This window comes from Pristiophorus japonicus, chromosome 12 (assembly GCF_044704955.1).
Source record: "Pristiophorus japonicus isolate sPriJap1 chromosome 12, sPriJap1.hap1, whole genome shotgun sequence".
NCBI lineage: Eukaryota > Metazoa > Chordata > Chondrichthyes > Pristiophoridae > Pristiophorus > Pristiophorus japonicus.
In genome coordinates, this window is record NC_091988.1 from 100,376,598 (window position 1) to 100,396,907 (window position 20,310).

Genomic DNA, 20,310 nt, shown 5'->3' on the forward strand with positions numbered 1-20,310 from the left:
TGCGGCCGTTGTGACCGCCGACCTCCAGCTGTTGCCACCGCCCGACTCTCCCTCTGCGTGGGCCCCTCCGATCCGCCGGCCCTCCTGGATCCCTCGCACCCCGCCCGCAGCGCCCCGCCGGCTCACCGCCCCCCCCCCCCCCCCCCCCCCACTAGGCCCCTCTCTGCAGGGCTGCTTGCCTGAGGGGGCTGAGGCTGCAGGATCTCTGTGTGAGGTCCGGGCCTGGGGCTTGCCTGTGGGTGGATTGAAGCTGCAGCTCCAGCTCGGTCGGCGCTGCTCTCTGGGGACCCGGGGCACGGCAGCACCCCGGCGAGCAGCAGCCTGTGGAGTGATGAAGTCTTCCCAGCTCCCACGGACCGTCCCCATCCACCTCCGGCCAAGGAGTGTTAGCCCATCGCCTGCGATGACCCACAAAAATAAACCATGCGTCTCGTCCCCGTGGGATACCTGCACCATCACTCTGCCAAGAACAGGTATTAGTTCCCTGGTGTAGGTACGCAGCTTCACCGTGACCGGGACCAGCTTGGGTCGTGCAGCTGGGTTAATCCACAGCTTATCAAAAGTTCTCCGACTCATCAATGACAGACCCAAGCCTGTGTCCACTTCCATACTCACAGGGACTCCGTTGATTTTTACTTCCATTATCACTGGGGGTGAATCGTCGGTGCACGTATACAGTCCCAACACGTCATCTTCTTCTGCCTGCTCCTCGCTGAACAGTAGATCATCCCCCATCTCCTCAGCCACATGGTGAGTCCAATTTCTTTTACACAAATGCTGAAGGTGGCCTTTCACGTATACTCTGCAAACCTGCACCGGTGAGCCCCATGGCTTCCTCCACAGCGCCAGCATGGTGCTGCTTGAATGGCCCCCCTCAGCGGACTCTGAGTTCCAGGATCCCGAGGTCCGTGCTCTCTGCTCCGGGCAGAGCCACGTTCTGCAGTTTTGTCCATGGTGGGCGCTATCCTGTGGACAGTGCCTGCCGGGTTCGAGACTGTGTGGATCATTTGCTTGGTGCTGCAAGTCAAGGTCATATATGCCCGGCTGATGGTGATGGCCTTTGTCAGAGTGACTGTGGGTTCTGTGGCTAGCAGCTTGTGAAGGAGGCCCTCGTGACCAATCCCCATAACGAAAATGTCCCGTAACGCCTCGTCAAGGTGTGCGCCAAAATCACACGGCGCCGCGAGTCTCCTGAGGTCCGCAGCGTATTTGGTGACATCCTGGCCCTCAGGTCTGCAGTGACGGTAAAATTTGTATCTGGCCGTGAGGATGCTCTCCTTCGGTTTCAACTGGTCACGAATGAGTGTGATCAGCTCCTCATATGACTTGTCCCTGGCACTCCCGGGTGCCAGCAAATCCCTGACGAGACAGTAAACCTCATCTCCACAACTAGAAAGCAATATCGCCTTACGCTTATCTCTCATTGCGTCCGTGTCCTCCGTCAGGTCGTTTGCTGTGAAGTGGTACTCGAGCCTTTCCGTAAAGGCCTCCCAATCATTGCCCACGGTAAAATCCTTTAGTGAGCCCAGAGTAGCCATGGTTGCACGGAGTTCGTCCGCTTCCTTGTCGCCAATGTGGTGTATGCAGCACACAAATCACTGACTCCACACGGTCTGGTGTTAATCTAACTGCTGTGACCTTCGTCCTTTATTGTTCAGCTCCAGAGTGACTCTCAGGTGTGGTGGTCAGCCTTTTATACTGCCCCTTGCAGGTACTTTCAGGTTTCCCACCACAGCGCCCTCTGTGGTGTACCACTGTGCTTATTATACATTTAAGGTACCAGGACGATGCACACATCAATACATAACAACAACAATAATATCATCAACAACAACAACAGCAGCAAAGAAAGGCTGCACCCATCTTTCCTCCACCTTATTCTAAGACCGCCCGCTGCGCTTGGTCTTGATGACTCCACCCCTGCCTGCTGGCAGTGGCGCAGTGTTTCTCGGGTAGGTACCAAGCTTATTCTTTCGAGCATCTGGGGTAATGTCGGGCCTGTGTTGGATAATTCTGTTGTAGGGCCTGTGTTGGACTGATTCTGCTTTACTGTATTGGTCTTAATTATTCTTCTTGATCACCCTCTCAGTAAATAAATATTTCCTCGTGCCTCTGAAAAGTGTCCCTATCCAGAATGTGCGCATTTTTCTCCTACTGCCTGAGCATGTTTAAAAGTAATGTTCCAGATTTATTTGCCGCTTTCGATTAAATGGCCCAAAATCTACGGTTGGGATGATGATGAACTGACAATGTTCGCTGTCACTCTGCCTTTGAAACTGATCGCAACTTCAAGATTTGGTGTAGGCGAACTTTCAGTCTGTCAATGACCGTTCCGAAACTGGCAGCGCTTTGCCTCCCTCCCCGCCCCCCCCCGCCCCCGCACACACACACACACACACACCCACACCCACAGTCACACACACACACACACACACTCTCACACACACACACACACACACACACACAGACACACCACACACACACACTCACACACACACACACCCACTCACACACACACACACACACACACACACACACACACAGACACACACACACCACACACACACACACACACCACACACAGACACACACACACATACACACACACACACGGCAATCAGTGAAATCTCGCAAATCATTGAAACTGACAAAAACATTGGCAGTAAGTTCACTGTTAAATTCCCCACTAAAAGTTAGACCCAAAGGGATTCGGTGTAAATGGGATTTTAACAGCATTATTACTGCCAAACAAATGTTAAGGGCCTGGAAAACTAATTTTAATTTTGTGCCGTGTGAAATTTGTCCATTTTAATAAAACTTAAAATTTTCAAGAAACTTTTCAACAAAAAAATTTCAATCTATTAAAGTTTGTCTATCTTTATTTCAGGTTGGCCTTTTCCCCATGTAAGAGCCCCACTCTTTGCTTTGCTCTTTCTAACATTTTTTAAGTTAGAATTTTAAGAGCTTACCCACTTTCTTGTCCACTGTCTGTGAGAATTCTGTGTTTCGATTGGCTGCACTTTGCACAAGGGGATCACTGATTTGAATTGAAGGTCAGGAAACCTGAAGTTTTCGACACCGGGATCGCGAGATCCTTGTGCTTCGCTACTGACCACAAGTTCCGGGCCATTATCTTTCGTATCTCTGTAAGATTCTTCCTCAGTTGTGTTTGTTCAACATTGTCGAGCCTCAGCTTTCTATCTGTTTCTCCTCGCTCATCACTTTAGTAGTGGATTCACTCTTATTGCTTGTTATACACAGTACCGCCGATGCGGCCTGACCAGACCAGAATAAGCTCGGGGATTGGAACTTAACTGATTGGGAAATATATCTCAGGGTCATGTTTGCTTTGTTTGTTGCGTTTCACACTGTTTAGACATCGTGAAAGGAGTCAGCTAATACTCCTCAGTCTCCTTTAAGTGTCCGCATCAGTAAGTATGATCCCACCCATGGAGGATATGTGGTTCCTATTTTTATTTACACTAAACAGTGCCTTACATTTTTCCCTATTGAACTCCGTTTGCCACTGATCGGCCCAGGTACTTGTTGACTGACGTTTGATTTATTGTATTTCAGCGGTGCCAGCAGCTCCCAGTAGCTGGAGTCTAGACAGCGGAACCAGAGACACAATGCCATTCCTGTCGGCACATGTGGGCAATATTGTTGCACCCCCAGTTCCACCCCGCTCATTACCACCTGGTAAGCAGGAAAATCCCTTTATTGAATCAGCCTAGTAAAAGAATAAAAACAGAAAATGCTGGAAATCTCAGCAGGTCAGGCAGCATCTGTGGAGAGGAAGCAGAGTTAACGTTTCGGGTCAATGACCCTTTATCAGAACTGGAGAGTGTTCGAAAAGAACAGATTTTTAACAAGCACTGAAAGTGGGAGGGGATGAAAGAACAAAAGGGAAGGTCTGTGATAGGTTGGAAGACAAGAGAGATTAGAGAGACAAAAGGGATGATGGCCCAAATTCAAATGGTAACGGCGGGAGTTAGAATAACATTAGTCAAGATAGGGTATGAATGATGGGATAATGACCAACGGCCATTAGAGACAAGGAGAAAAATAGAAAGAAAGAGGCACTGGGGGGGGGGGGGGGGCCAGGGGCAGGGGGGCAAGGGGGGGAAAGGGAGCCAAAGATTGGCAGCGATTACACTCTGAAATTTTTGAACTCAATGTTGAATCCAGAAGGCTGTAAAGTGCCTAAACAAAAGATGAGATGCTGTTCCTCGAGCTTGCGTTGAGCTCCGTTGGAACAGTGTTGGAGACCGAGGACAGAGAGGTCAGAGTGGGAATGCAGTGGCGAATTAAAGTGACAGGCGACCGGAAGCTCAGGGTCACATTTACGGACCTCTAATAAAGGAAAGTTAGCTCAAAAGCCTGTAACATATTGAATGCGGGGTAAGGAGACACCATTACTTTGACTTGTTCCTGTAACTTGTAAGTCTGTTTAGACTCAGTGGCTGCATTAAAAATATTAGTAGAGCAAAAGTGCATTAGACCCAACCAGAACATCTCAATCCTCAATCCCTTCTCTCCAGAAAAGCATCTCGTCTTCTGAATCCATTTAGTATCCACTTTGGAGGCCTTCCCTCGCGATGTATTCCATAAGCCTGCTGCTCTGTTTAGTGGCATAGTTCTTCTTAGCTTTTCGACATGTTGTAAAATAAAACCTCATTGCATTTAATGAACTGAAATGTTGTATAAGACAACAAAGCACAGATAGACAGTGTGAGCTGGCCACAGATGAGAGGAAGCAGAATGGATGGCATCACCCTAATGCTGCAAACCACTGGATTACTTCATCCTGAAGAATCTTTACATTGAGACTCTCAGGTAAAGGGTCAAGCCTTTTGATACAGGACTGCACAGGTACAAAACCGTCAGAAAGAAGATGAGGTCTATGAAGAAATAATGGTTAGGTGATGCCAAGGTTGGGTTTTAAAGGCCTGTAGATTGCAAAGGGAAGTGAAAACTGGGAGGTTTGGAGCTCCACTGTTTTTAAAACCTGGAAAAGAATGTTCGAATAGAAGATGGTGAGATAAATCTTCATTTGAACACAGTGAAGGTGCCGGGAGGAAATGGAGCATTTCGAATTGTATATTTGGAGATTGGAGGAACAAAAATGATAATTCAGAAGAGCACTCACCATTGTGATATCAATAAAATAGAGACAGACAAAATAAGTTGAAGGCTAGAGATAGGAGAATAATTATCTATAAGCCAACGAGCTTTCCTTCCATCAGGTCCAGGACTATATGCTCAAAAGTTTACAGTTCTGTAATGTTGGTGTTGATAAGGGTGTTGGTGGTGGTGGTGATGATTTTGGGACGTTGCTCTTTGTGTTCTGTAAGTGTTATAAAAACAGAAAATGCTGGAAACACATAGCAGGTCAGGCAGCACCTGTGGGGAGAGAAACTAAGGGGCTGGATTTTGACAGGTCCGTCCCACACGGTGAGGGGGGACCTGGGAGATGGCGGGAAACCCGAAAGGTTGGGAGTCACAGCCTGCGTGCCTGTTTAACAGATTGGTTTCCAGACGTGTGGGCAACTCGGAGAAGGAGGCTGCAGCTGAGCCCAGGGTGGTGGGGACAGGGGGGGTCTGATCCCTGTGTCCGGGGTAGGGGTAGAGCTCCCCGGTGCCGAATCGCGATCTGGGGAGTGGGTTCCAGGCCCACAGGGGAGGGGGGAATCCGATCCCCGATCCCAGAGCTGAATCACGATCTGGGGGGTGGGTTCCCGGGGGATGGGAGGGGGGGAATCCAGGACAGAATCACGATCCAGGGGGAGGGTTCCCGGGGGATGGGAGTGGGGGGGAATCTGATCCCCAACCCTAGGGCCGAATTGCAATCTTGGGTGTGTGTTCCCGGGGGATGGAAGGGGGGGAATCTGATCCCTGACCCCGAAGAGGGGAAGGCTACTGGCGGGGAAGCTTGGGGGGGGGGGTGGTGGCCAGGAGGAAGCACTCCTGCCCCTCCCAGCCCACAATTATTGCTCCCCAAGGCTGAGGCCACCTCATTGCAGCCACCAGGAATCCCGAGCCCCAGGAACCCCGGCTGCCCCAGTAAAACCGGCAAAGCAGGTAAAAGCAGAGGCTTCGGGGCTCATTATCATATATGTAAATTGCCAACCTACCTCTTGGCAGCAGGTTGGCAGCCCCTCGCCCCCCCGCCCCACCTGTGTGAAAGGTGAAAGTGGGCGGGTTCAACTTTCACTTCCCCCCCCGACCTCCAGCCCACCCGTTCTTACCTTCGAAAATTCCGGCCAAGGTTACCGTTTCAGCTCAATGACTTTTCATCAGAGCTCTGCTGCACGTTCATCAACCTGAGACTTTAACCCTTTCTCTCTCCACAGATGCTGCCTGACCTGCTGAGTGTTTCCAGCATTTCCTGTTTGTATTTCAGATTTCCGTGGTATTCCGGGTTTTGCTTTCAGTGTACAGGATTGGGGTTTGGAGGCACAGGAGCAGCATTTTCACACAACACAAAAATAGGGAGCAGGATTAACTGTGAAGGGGACAATAAGCAGCTTCCGAGAACACAGACAATTCATAGTTTGGGCAGGTAGATATCAGATGAAAGATAAACTGGAGAAATTAGGTGATACATTTTGGGAGGAAAAGACGAAGAAATATACACGAAATGGTAAAAATTTTAAAGGAGTAAAAGAGCAGAGAAATCTTTAAAAAAGAAAAGGCAAGTTTCAAAAAAATGCATTTCAGATCCTAGGTTTTATAAATTGAGCACAAAAACAGAAAGGTAATGCTAAAGTTTTACAACTCATTGTTTCGGCTGCATTTGGAAAATTGTGTCCTGTTTGTGGTTTTCATTTTGGAGCGGTGTAAAAGAGATTTACTGAGATTGATACCTGGAATTTTGAGAGAAGTTTGAAGACATTTCTTTATGTTGAGGGATGTGACATGGAATATCTTAACAGAAACAGTGGGAGAAGCAAAATGTATTTTCGCTTTTAAAAGGAAGATAGATAAATTTGTGAAAAAGAAAACAGTGAGCAAAAGGACAAAGGAATAGTATTAAAGGGATGGCTGTTTCAGAGAATCAGTGTCGACTCGGTGGACCAAATGTCCTCCTGGGCTGTAAAATTTGAGGATTCCATGATTGTGGCGATGTTGGTAATGGTAGTGGTTGTAATGAGATAATGTATAGCGCCCTCTAGCTAGGAGGTATAAGGTGCTGTATCGAGAGAGAGGGTCTGTGAAGGAACCATTTTAAGCTCCACATGGCTGTCTGAGATCTCCCAAATAAATAGAGTTAAGTTGAACTAAGAGTGTTCAACAGACTATAAAATACAGTGGTGTCAGAGGTGGAGACTTCCGATCTTTCATCGAACGCATCTACGACCAAAATATTGGAACTGTAAGACTTTTTCGAGCCGATCTAAATCGACGTTAAGCAGTGCAATTCAGGGCGTGCTTCCTACACATCGCGTGTGGATTCGTGAAGGCGATAAATAGTCATAAGCTTGTAAAATAATCTAGAGGCGTTAGTAAAGTAAACTTAAACTATTGTCGAGCCACGATTGAAAAAGTATTTCTACAAATACATGGCCACGATATTTTACTATTAAACTTGTTCTAGTCCTCTGGGTATTTGAACTGTGTACATGTATGTGACAGATGTAAAGTCCTAAACTGTAGCGAGCTATCATGACCACCATGGTGCCAACTCCCGCGCACATTCGTCTCCCGCCTCCATTGCAGGTGACTGACAATTTGAAAGCCAACTGGAAAAAATTCAAACAGCTGTGGGACAGCTATGAAAGTACCACGAATATTGTGAAAAAACCAGATAGCGTTAGGTTTGCAACGTTTACCACTGCCATTGACAGCAATGCCTTCGATATCCACAATAATCTTCCCTACAAACCAGAGGAAGACAAGCAGGAAATTGAGATTATTTTGAAGCTCTGGGAAGAGCACTGTAAAGGTAAAACCAACATTGTCTATGAACGATACCAGTTTAACAACTGTATACAAGGGGACGAGTGGTTTGACAGATATCTCTTGAAAGTGAGAGAGCTAGCATCGTCATGTGATTTCGGCAATTTGAGGGATGATTTCATCAGAGACTGCATAGTCTGCAGAATATCTGATAACACTCTGCGTAAGAGGCTGTTGCAAGAATCAAGCCTAACACTGGATAAATGTATGATGCTCTGTAAAGCTACAGAGGTCACAGTTGCGCAAATGAAATCCATGAAACTCGCTAAAACAGACTCTGAAGATGTCAAAACTGTCAGACAGAAACCCTGACCCACAAAGAAAGAATTCACAGACAAAGAGTTCACGAACAACTGTAGATATTGTAGCAAAAGATACGAGCTGACAAAACTTAAATGCCCAGCATATGGGAAAACCTGCACAAGTTGCGGCAAACAAAATCACTTTTCTCAAAAGTGTAGGCAAAGTGGACCATGGCAGAAGTTTATACATAACCCTAAATACAAGGGCAAGTCAAAAGTTCATGCACTATATGAAGAGAGTTATAATTTTACTTTTGAAGTCATGACTGTAAAGATACTTGGTAAAGTTGATCGCACAATCAAGGACAAAGCTGACAGAAAGTATCCTAACATTATTATGATTACCTTCTCCATCAAAGGTCAAATGGTGAAATGCAAATAGATTGTGAGGCCACATTCAATGTGCTACCTTAGATACTTACCTAAAGGCTTAAAGGTGAAAGAATCTAAGACAACACTATCACTATATATCAAGCATGCAACCATTCCAGTGGTAGGGACTTGTAATGTGACACTAGAAAATACAAAGAACAAGCAAAAGTACATTGTGCCCTTTGTGATCATTGAGGGCCAAAGTGAATCATTGATTGGCTCATGCACTGCTCAACTGCTACAACTGATAAAAGTGCTGCATCAGAATATCGCGGTAGTAAATAAACCACGCGAATCATAAAATACGAACAAGGCAAACATCTCGATGGCGTCAAAAACTGATGGCAACAATGCGTATCCGAATGTGTTTAAGTGACTTGGACACATGCCAGGGACAGTTCACCTTGAACTTAATGAATCAGTGACACCAGCTGTAATGCCATCCAGACGGGTTCCAAAAGCGATCAAACAAATGCTAAAAGAGGAACGCGATCATTTGGAAAATCGATAAATCATCACGAAAGTGGTTGAACTGACGGACTGGGTATCCAGTCTAGTGACTATTACAAAAACCAAATGGAAAGATACGAGTATGTATCGACCCTCAACATCTGAACAATGCCCTGAAACGTGGACACTATCCACTTCCTGTGATCGATGACTTTTGCCACAGATGCCAAATGTAAAGGGCTTCACTAAAGCAGACTGCTAGGAGAGTTTCTTGCAATGTGAACTAGACACAGAGTCCTCCGACCTCACGACCTTTCAGACTCCATTGGGATGATATCGATATAATAGAATGACATTTGCCATCAGTCCTGCCCTGGAAGTCTCCCAACAGAAAATAGACCTTGAGGGTCTAGATGGAGTCTACAAGATTGCAAATGATATCTTGATCACTGAACGCGGTGAGACACTTAGGGCCCAAGTTTCCACATGATTTGCGCCTGATTTTTAGGAGCAACTGGTGGAGAACGGACTATCTTAGGAATCGCAATTCTCCACATTTTTTTTCTGCGGTTCTAGTGAGGTAGAACAGTTCTACTTTGGAACAGAATTTTTTCTTCAAAAGGGGGCGTGTCCGGCCACTGACGCCTGATTTCAAAGTTTCCACAGTAAAAATGTACTCCAAACTAAAGTAGAATGGAGCAAGTGAAGATTTTTGTAGAACTGAAAAAACCTGTTCTACACATTAAAAAATCAGGCGCAGGTTACAAATTAGGCGTCCAGGTGGGGTGGGGAGGGGGGGAGGGAACTCATTAAATTCTACAATAAATCCTTATTTATACTTCTACAAATATTATACAAATAAATCCAACCTGAATAAACATTTATAAGCAAAGAAAAAATTAAATAAACCATCTTCCTACCTGTGTGAAAGTGCTTCAGCCATCGTTCGTTCCTGCGGGGGATGGGGAAGGAAACCGCCGTTTGTTGCCGCGGAGGGGAGGGAGGGGAAGGAGACAGCGGTTTGTTGCCGCGGAGGGGAGGGAGGGGAAGGAGACAGCGGTTTGTTGCCGCGGAGGGGAGGGAGGGGGAGGAAACAGCGGTTTGTTGCCGTGGAAGGTGGGGAGGAGAAGGAGACAGCGGTTTGTTGCCGTGGAGGGGAGGGAGGGGGAGGAAACAGCGGTTTGTTGCCGTGGAAGGTGGGGAGGGGAAGGAGACAGCGGTTTGTTGCCGTGGAGGGGAGGGAGGGGAAGGAGACAGCGGTTTGTTGCCGTGGAGGGGAGGGAGGGGGAGGAAACAGCGGTTTGTTGCCGTGGAGGGAGGGGAGGGGAAGGAGACAGCCGTTTGTTGCCGCGGAGGGGAGGGAGGGGAAGGAGACAGTGAGAAGGGAAGCCTCAGTGCTGATGTGCTGATGGCAATGTGCTTTTATTAAAAAATGTTCAAAAATTAAACAGCTACAAAGAACTACAAAAATGGCCAAGTGCCAATGTTTCCTTCACACTGCGCGTGCGCGAACGCTCCAATGCGCACGCGCAGCGTTGCCGGCAGGAAAAAAACTAATTTAAATAGTATCCGCCCCCTCCCACTTACAAAATCGGCGCGAGTGTATGCTCCGCCCCCCTGAGCGCCATGCCAAACAGACAAGGAGCTGCAAAGCGCTCGAGAATAGCGCGTTTTTTTTCTGGCGCCGTTTTAGGCGCGAAAAACGGGCGCCCAGCTTAGAGGGGCGCCCGTTTTTTATCCTGTGGAAACTTGGGCCCTTAAAGAGGCCAATTAACATAGAAACTTGGAAAGTAGGTGCAGGAGTAGGCCATTCGGCCCTTCGAGCCTGCACCACCATTCAATATGATCATGGCTGATCATGCAACTTCAGTACCCCATTCCTGCTTTCTCTCCATACCCCTTGATCCCTTTAGCAGTAAGGGTCACATCTAACTCCTTTTTGAATATACCTAACAAACTGGCCTCAACAACTTTCTGTGATAGAGAATTCCACAGGTTCACAATTCTCTGAGTGAAGAAGTTTCTTCTCATCTCGGTCCTAAATGGCCTACCCCTTATCCTTAGACTGTGACCCCTGGTTCTGAATTTCTCCAACATTGGGAACATTCTTCCTGCATCTAATCTGTCCAATCCCGTCAGAATTTTATATGTTTCTATGAGATCCCCTCTCATTCTTCTAAACTCCAGTGAATACAGGCCCAGTCGATCCAGTCTCTCCTCATATGTCAATCCTGCCATCCCGGGAATCAGTCTGGTGAACCTTCGCTGCACTCCCTCAATAGCAAGAACATCCTTCCTCAGATTGGGAAACCCAAACTGTACACAATACTCAAAGTGTGGTCTCACCAAGGACCTGTACAACTGCAGTAAGACCTCCCTGCTCCTATATTCAAATCCCAAATCCCCTCGCTATGAAGGCCAGCATGCCATTTGCTTTCTTTACTGCCTGCTGTACCTGCATGCCTACCTTCAATGGCTGATGTATCATGACACCCAAATCTCGTTGCACCTCCCCTTTTACTAATCTGTCACCATTCAGATAATAATCTGCCTTCCTGTTTTTGCCACCAAAATGGATAACCTCACATTTATCCACATTATACTGCATCTGCCTATTCACCTAACCTGTCTAAGTCACCCTGCAGTCTCTTGGCATCTTCCTCACAGCTCACACCACCACCCAGCTTAGTGTCATCTGCAAATTTAGAGATATTACATTCAATTGCTTTGTCAAAATCATTAATGTATATTGTAAATAGCTGGGGTACCAGCACTGAACCCTACGGCACCCCACTAGCCACTCCTGCCATTCTGAAAAGGACCCGTTTATTCCCACTCTTTGTTTCCTGTCTGCCAACCAGTTCTCTATCCATGTCAATACATTACCCCCAATTCCATGTGCCTTAATTTTGCACACTAATCTCTTGTGTGGGACCTTGTCAAAAGCCTTTTGAAAGTCCAAATACACCACATCCACTGTTTCTCCCTTATCCACTCTACTAGTTACATCCTCAAAAAACTCGAAGATTTGTCAAGCGTGATTTCCCTTTCATAAATCCATGCTGACCTGGACCAATCCTGTCACTGCTTTCCAAATGCGCTGCTATTACATCTTTAATAATTGATTCCAGTATTTTCCCCACCACCGATGTCAGACTGACCGGTCTATAATTCCCTGTTTTCTCTCTCCCTCCTTTTTAAAAAGTGGGGTTACATTAGCTACCCTCCAATCCATAGGAACTGAACCAGAGGCCATGGAATGTTGGAAAATGACCACCAATGCATCTACTATTTCTAGGGCCACTTCCTTAAGTACTCTGGGATGCGGACTATCAGGCCCTGAGGATTTATCGGCCTTCAGGCCCTTCAATTTCCCTATCACAATTTCCTGATCATGATGCAAATTCATGCAGAGATATAGAGAGCGAAACATCAAACGAAACTTCGATAAGTTTGAATACAAGATCTCCCAAGTGAAATACTGTCAAAGCCGACCGAAGCAAAGTGGTCGTAATCAACGAAATGCAGAAACCGCAGGATGTCGCAGTTGTACAACGATTTGACGGCATGACAAAGTACCTTGCAAAATTCTTGCCAGATCTTTCAGACCTCAGCGAGCCTCTGCGACGGCTTACTCAAAGACACGGTCTGGAAATGTATTGACGAACAAGACAAAGCGTTTGAAGCTTACAAACAACGTGTGTTAGATTCTCCGGTGCTCAGATACTTTGACCACAAACTTGCATACGAAGGACAAGGAGATGCTTCGAGCAGGGACAACCAATCGCATACGCCGAGCACTCACTCCAGCAGAAACGCGATATTCTCAAATCAAAAAGGAGCTGCTTGCTCAAGTCTTCAGAATGGAACAAAACCATCAAGATCACGCTATGGACAGACCATAAGCCTTTGGTTGCTATATGATGCAAGCCATTATCTGCAGCAGCCAAGTGACTACAACTTCTGCTCATTCGGCTCAACCAATATGACGTCGAAATAAAGTATCAACCAGGAAAAGAAATGTAACTAGCAGACACCCTTTCACGCGCATACCTCGAAAACATGGAGAGATCACCGACAGAAATTGTAGTTAAATGCATCCACATGGTGGACTTTCTTCCACTCTCCAAACAAGGACTGACAACTGCAAGCTGGTCATACAACAAATTACAACGGGATGGCCAGAAATGACACATGAATGCCCGCCTGAAACGCATGCATATTTCAAAGTTCGTGACGAATTCACAACACAGGATGGCATAGTCTTCAAAGGCTATCGCTGTGTCATACCAAAATCCCCGAGATCTGACATTCATCAGCGACTTCATACTGCTCACACTGGCGTTGAGAGCACTCTTCGACGTGCCGGAGAATCGGTTTACTGGCCAGGACTGAACAGTTACATAAAAGACTATGTTTCCAAGTGTGAAACATGTAACACCTATCAATCGAGCCAACCAAAAGAACCATTGATAAGTCAGGATCTCCCTCAGAGACCATGGGAAAAGATTGGTTGTGACATAGTCACACTGATGGCAAAGACTACTTATGCACAGTGGACTACTACTCGGACTATTTTGAGATAGACAATCTGCATGGAAAGAAAGATGCCACTGTCATCATCAAACACCTCAAGAAACATTTCTCTAACCACGGTATTCCAGACAAGGTTCAATCTGACAATGGACCTCCCTTCAACTCACAACAGTTCACAAACTTTGCCACAAAATATGGATTCGATCACACAACAAACTCACCAGAATATCCACAAAGCAACGGAAAGGTTGAGAACGCGGTTAAGCTCGCAAAGTGGTTAATCAAAAAAACAAAGAAAGACTGTGGGGTGACTTCTACATGAACCTTCTCATCTGGTGAAACACACCAACTGAAGGCCTTGATAGTTCACCAGCACAATGCTTACTCGGTCACCGCACAAAGACAAACATCCCAATCACAAATGAACTACTCAAACCAAGAATCATACATGACGTCATCATCAACAAAGAAAGGAACCATGCCAAACAAGCACACTACTACAACAGAGGTGCTACAGCACTTCCTACACTTCAGGAAGGAGAAACAGTGAGACTCAAACAAACGAGAGACAGCAAAGTGTGGCAAAAAGCTCAGGTTCAGAAACAAGTCGGCATTCGATCATATCAGATCATTACAGAAGATGGCCGTGAGTATCGCAGAAATAGGAAACATCTGAGAAAAAGCGCTGGGACATTCATCGAAACTCCAGAGATCTCGGTGACACCCACGGACGATCCACAGACTACACGCAAAACAGCACTTCAACGACAACATGCGAAAACAGGGATATGTTGTCTGATATTTCTCCTCAGGGCACTGCTAAAGGGACTAAAGCGATCAGTGCCCAGAACACCACTGAAACAACCAGTTTGAGGTGAAGCAACAGAATCCACACAACACCAAAATACCTGGAGCAATATGTACAGAAATAAGAAATCATGAACACTGGACACTTGGATAAAGAATTAATAAGACAAGAATTTTGTTGTTGTTTGTTAAACTTGTAGTTGTTTAACACATGTATTCATAAGAGGTTAACATCCTGCTTATGATGAAGCTAACTTTAATTCATATTTGTTTGTTATGAAAGGAAAGGTATAACAAAATAATGCATAGCACCCTCTAGCTAGGAGGTATAGGGAGCTGTAATGAGAGGGTCTGTGAAGGAACGCAATTTTAAGCTCCACATGGCTGTCTGAGATCTCGCAAATAAATAGTTAAGTTGAACTAAGAGTGTTCAAGAGACTATAAAATACAGTGGTGATGGTGATGATGGTAATGTTGGTGCGATGGTTAAGGTGAGGCTGATGATTTGGTAATATTAGTGAAGTTTTCCCATTTGTTTCCCCAGGTCATTTTTCAATGAATTTTGATGCCTTCCATCATCAGATTAGTGATATACCGCCAGCCTTGCCGGCACGAACCCTACGCAAGGTAAGTGATCCACAATTGGTCAATGTTAACATGATAGGTCCACAAAGAAAAAAAATCTGAATTAATTCACCTTTCCACAGAAATATTTGAAAACCTCATCTATGATGTTGAAGTCTACATAAGTATAAATGGAAAAGGAAGTGTCAAGAACAGAGAAATATAAGCTTGTGCCAGATTGATAGGATACAGTTTTATTTCTTGTAAAGAAGCAATAGTCTTGCATCTATATAGCACCTTGCACGAACTCAGGACGTCCCAAAGCACTTTACAACGATTTAAGCTCTTTTGAATTGTGGCAGCCAGTTTGCGCACAGCAAGCTCCCACAAACAGCAATGTGATGACCAGAAAATCTATATTAGTAATGTTGGTTGGGGGATAAATATTGGCCAGGATGCCAGGAGAACTCCCTGCCCTTCTTATAATAGTGCCATGGTATGTTTATGCTTAGGTCCCTTGAGGGTTGAGTGGCAGATGTATGATCCTTTGTGATCTGTGCTGTCTAGACCAGAAGGTTTAATCTTCAGCCCCTGTGCTGTGCTGAGTTAGCTTATCTCAGCCTGTGCAATGATGGGACTGCTGCAGTTGGTCTCAATACATCAGATGAAGGAAGGGGGAAATCGGCCTTGGAACATTGTTCCTGATTGCTATCTGGAGACCCTGCAGCACGTTGTGCATCTCTGTGCCTTGGGGTACAGAGAGGATCGGGCTTGGCTGTGATGCCCTCCACAATTGAATAGTCTACTGACACTCATAGTCATGATTGTAAGCTCACTTTATCATTGACTACAGTCATGGGGCAAGAACATGCCTGGAATGTCCCATCTGAACAAAGCTATTGTGAGATGAAAGAGCTTTTATTTTTTGGACACAAAGGACTGCAAATAATAACCTTCTTTCCTGCTTTTTTCTCCTCTCCCCCCCCACTCCCAACACCACCCCCAAACAGTCTTCGCTGCATCCCATTCCTGCATCGCCTACCAGCCCTCACTCGGGTCTTGATGGCAGTAATTCCACTCTGTCTGGAAGTGCTAGCAGTGGGGTGTCCTCTTTGAGTGAAAGCAACTTTGGCCAATCTACAGAGCCACCACGCACTGACACGACAGACTCTGTCCCCAGTCAGACCTGGAATCCGGACGAAGATGGGGAAGCCCCTTATATACCAGTAAGGTACAGCCTGTCTGAACCAGACGTCATTGAATCTCTGAAAGCTCATCCATGCCGCAGCCACTCTGCTCCCACTGGGGTCATTCCGAAGGAACCGGCAGATATCCCAGCTTTGCCTCCCAAACCCTATCACCCCAGGCCTGCATACACAGACAATGAAGAAGCACTTGAAGAGAGCAGGCCAAAGGCTTTCACACGCAAACTCTCTCAGTCCGGCCACAGTGGTAAAGAGGACCAGGCCAAGGTACCATGGGAACATGGCATCAATCAAGAATAGGGCAGAATGGGCACTGAAAACCAAGGTGTTCACTGGTTCATCCTACGGGTGTCAGCCACCTCTGTTTATTGTAAACAGACTACATTTCTTTGAGAAACGATTTACTTTGGACTAATACTTTGTTTCTGTGAGAAGGGAGGTCTGTCTGTTTGTGGCCTGGCTGCTCTATGATTGCATTTGCAGTTGGAGGGCCCTGTAGTATTGGAATGTCCTAAAGAGTCCTCAACCCTTCAGGTCCAAATTGGGAAAACTTCCTGTTGCAATCATGGACTTCACTTTATTGGGGAAAACAAAGAATGAACAAGGCATTTGATGAATTTACAAGGGTTGTGAACCTCATAGAGTATTAGTCATTTCATTATGTTCCTGTCTCTTCTCTCCATGTTGCTTTCCGTGTATATATGTTCTATTAGTTGTTTCTCAGTCTTCTGGTCAAGGCACTTTAGATTTATGCCTGCTAGGTTTCCCATGACTTTTCACCTTTGCTAAGAATTGTAATTAAAATTATGTCACTGAGGTCTCGTACTTTCTGTGTGAAAGCTATACCTGAAAAGTGGGAAACCCAGAGGGAGGTACCAGAGTAATATCAAAAACCATCTGGCAGGTACAGTACAGTGTAAAACGGCACAAGACAGACTCTCCTGGGTTCAGACAGGGTATGTCTAAAATCAGCATAGAATTCTCTTTGGACTCAATGTCTCATATATTTCAGTGGTGAAGAATTTCAGGTTTAATCTTCATTAAAAGAGCGGGCCCAGTTAGTTCACTCGGGTGAGAAAGTTGGAAATTGCTTTTTTTTTGGACTGGCTCCAGTTGCACTGAGTGAGTGGGCAGGTTTGGGTGATTTTATGTATAGGCAGGCAGTGTGAAATACTGCCCACAACACGAAAGTTATTTTTGAATTGCAAACCAAAATTTTCTGGCGAAACAGACCCTGTAAAATGCAGCAGTAATTAAAGTATGTTAATGGTTCATTAATCATTTTGCAATGGTTCCTTTCAAACAGCTACCAAGCATTGATGAAGCCAGTTTCTCTATAGTCCATCCACATCATTCTTTAGAGGAATCCATGACAGAAATCCGTCAAATTATTCTACCAAATGCCCTTGAAACAATCCTTGAATTAAGTATAATATAATAGAGTCAGCACTGTGGATCATTCAGTGAACGCACTGCTTGATGTAGTGCCAACCCTTTCACAGAGCAAATGGTCTCAGGTTCGATTCCTGATTTGTGTTGAACCCAGTCAAAGCTGCAGTTGTGATGCTGCAGTTAGCCTCAGTGCCCCTTAGCAAGGGCAGGGAAAAAGGTCCTGATAAATATCCAGTGACCACAACTGGAATCTATATGAGTGGGATTAACGCTTCAGTCCTCCAATGTGAAAGTGCTAGAAACAATCGCTGTCTCCACTCTCAAATCAACACTGCCCTCTTGGGGGACGGTTTCCCAGGAACAGCTCCTTCAGGATAGGACCCTGGAAACAGTTCCCCAGTAATAGGAGCTCCTTCAGGATAGGACCTAGGAACAATACCCCAGTAATAGGAGCACCTTCAGCATAGGACCTGGGAACAGTTCCCCAGTAATAGGAGCTCCTTCAGGATAGGACCCTGGAACAGTTCCCCAGTAACAGAAGTTCCTTCAGGATAGGACCCTGGAACAGTTCCCCAGTAACAGAAGCTCCTTCAGGATAGGACCCTGGAACAGTTCCCCAATAACAGAAGCTCCTTCAGGATAGGACCCTGGAACAGTTCCCCAGTAACAGAAGCTCCTTCAGGATAGGACCTGGGAACAGTACCCCAGTAATAGGAGCTCCTTCAGGATAGGACCTGGGAACAGTACCCCAGTAATAGGAGCTCCTTCAGGATAGGACCCTAGAACAGTTCCCCAGTAACAGAAGCTCCTTCAGGATAGGACCTGGGAACAGTTCCCCAGTAATAGGAGCTCCTTCAGGATAGGACCCTGGAACAGTTCCCCAGTAACAGAAGCTCCTTCAGGATAGGACCTGGGAACAGTTCCCCAGTAATAGGAGCTCCTTCAGGATAGGACCCTGGAACAGTTCCCCAGTAATAGGAGCTCCTTCAGGATAGGACCCTGGAACAGTTCCCCAGTAACAGAAGCTCCTTCAGGATAGGACCTGGGAACAGTTCCCCAGTAATAGGAGCTGCTTCAGGATAGGACCTAGGAACAGTTCCCCAGTAATAGGAGCTCCTTCAGGATAGGACTCTGGAACAGTTCCCCAGTAACAGAAGCTCCTTCAGGATAGGATCCTGGAAACAGTTCCCCAGGAACAGCTCCTTCAGGATAGGGCCCTGGAAAAGTTCCCCAGTAACAGGAGCTCCTTCAGGATAGGGCCCTGGAACAGTACCCCAGGAACAGCTCCTTCAGGATAGGGCCCAGAAACAGTACTGTCATGTATGTAACCACAGTGTAACACCACTGTATTACTGTATACACTCAACCTAGATGCACACCTTGACCACAAGGGGTGAACTTGTGGGAGACACTCCTTACCTGATCACACAGGTAAAAAAAGGGAGGTCCCACGCAAGGTCATCGTTTTTGGAGTCCTGTGAATAAAGAGTTAAGGTCACAGAGTGACATTGTCCCCAGAATGTGCCTCGTGTGGTTTCATACGGTAGAGTAAGGACTTTACAAGTACCCCAGTAACAGGAGCTCCTTCAGGAGAGGACCCGGGAACAGTACCCCAGTAACAGGAGCTCCTTCAGGAGAGGACCCTGGAACAGTTCCCCAGGAACAGCTCCTTCAGGAGAGGACCCTGGAACAGTTCCCCAGGAACAGCAGCTTTATTTAGTGTGAGAGGGGAACTGACACAAAAGATTCAGAAACATTTTCTGTTCCAATTTCCCACCAGACCATTTTTACATGCAGTTATATTCCCTTCAAGCTCCAGATACCTTGGCACATCAGTTTAAAATGACAGTACATTTAGTTTCTATGCTGTTTAAATGTATCTGGTCAGGGCATTTTATAAACTATTTCAGTCCCCTAGGTTGCCCATGACATTGGAGTCTTATTTAAACGCTGATGGTAAATGTACAACTGAGGTGCCAATATTCATTGTGGTGGTAGAATTAGCCAGAGCTCCTGCTTACCATCTGTAAACCCTGCTGGCAAGTGTGCATTAAGCGAGGACAGGTTCGGGTTCTGTTGTGTTTTGTCCCCTTATATTTGAAGTTGAGCAGTCTCACTCCAGCTCCCAGTGATCATGGACCTTTAGAACAAAGCTGTGCCCAATTCAGCCCCTACTGGCAATATCGGTGTGAGGCCACAGCTTGACTGGTGTGAAAACTGGAAAAATGTTACACTGCAGTTGAGGATGTTCTCATGTTAGGGCTGAGGCACATTGTTGGGGCAGAGTAGAGGGAGCTTAACTTTGTCTCTGGCTGTGCAGTGCCTCACCTGGGAGTGCTTGATGCTAACACTGGGTGCTTGAAATGGGAATACAGTCGTTCCACTCCCCTGCATTAACATCCCTCACTTGATGTAAAGTTCTGAAGCAATTTCCCCACTCTAATTTTCTGATTCTTGCCTCAGTAATGCCCCATCGCTGATAGCTGCCTTAATGTAAATCTTAATGGTGAGTGTCAGCAGCCTATCTAACCGGGGAGGGGCGGGGGGAGTGGGGGGGTGGCGGGGGCATCGTTGACAGCCCACTCCCATTCTCATCCACACATGTACACATTTCCCAGTAGGAGTCACTGGTTTATGATCAGAAGCAGGAACCCTGGCTGATTCTTCCCCTCCTTTGTGCAGGGGTTTGGTGGCCATTGGAGCAGGCTAGCCACTACCCAAAC

The 20,310-nt window shown here is 46.3% G+C and overlaps 1 protein-coding gene across 10 annotated transcripts in view; it reads left to right on the forward strand.

The window, feature by feature from the left end:
* dock3 (dedicator of cytokinesis 3) overlaps positions 1-20,091 on the forward strand; it is a 1,878,236-nt gene extending 1,858,145 nt beyond the window's left edge. For all 10 annotated transcript variants that reach the window (XM_070895785.1, XM_070895788.1, XM_070895786.1 and 7 more), the window contains 3 exons: positions 3,577-3,699; positions 14,971-15,053; positions 16,001-20,091. In XM_070895785.1, the coding sequence (XP_070751886.1) occupies positions 3,577-3,699; positions 14,971-15,053; positions 16,001-16,495 (701 nt within the window). In that variant the 3' untranslated portion in view covers positions 16,496-20,091. The remainder of the gene's footprint in view (positions 1-3,576; positions 3,700-14,970; positions 15,054-16,000) is intronic.
* The last annotated feature ends 219 nt before the right edge of the window (positions 20,092-20,310 follow it).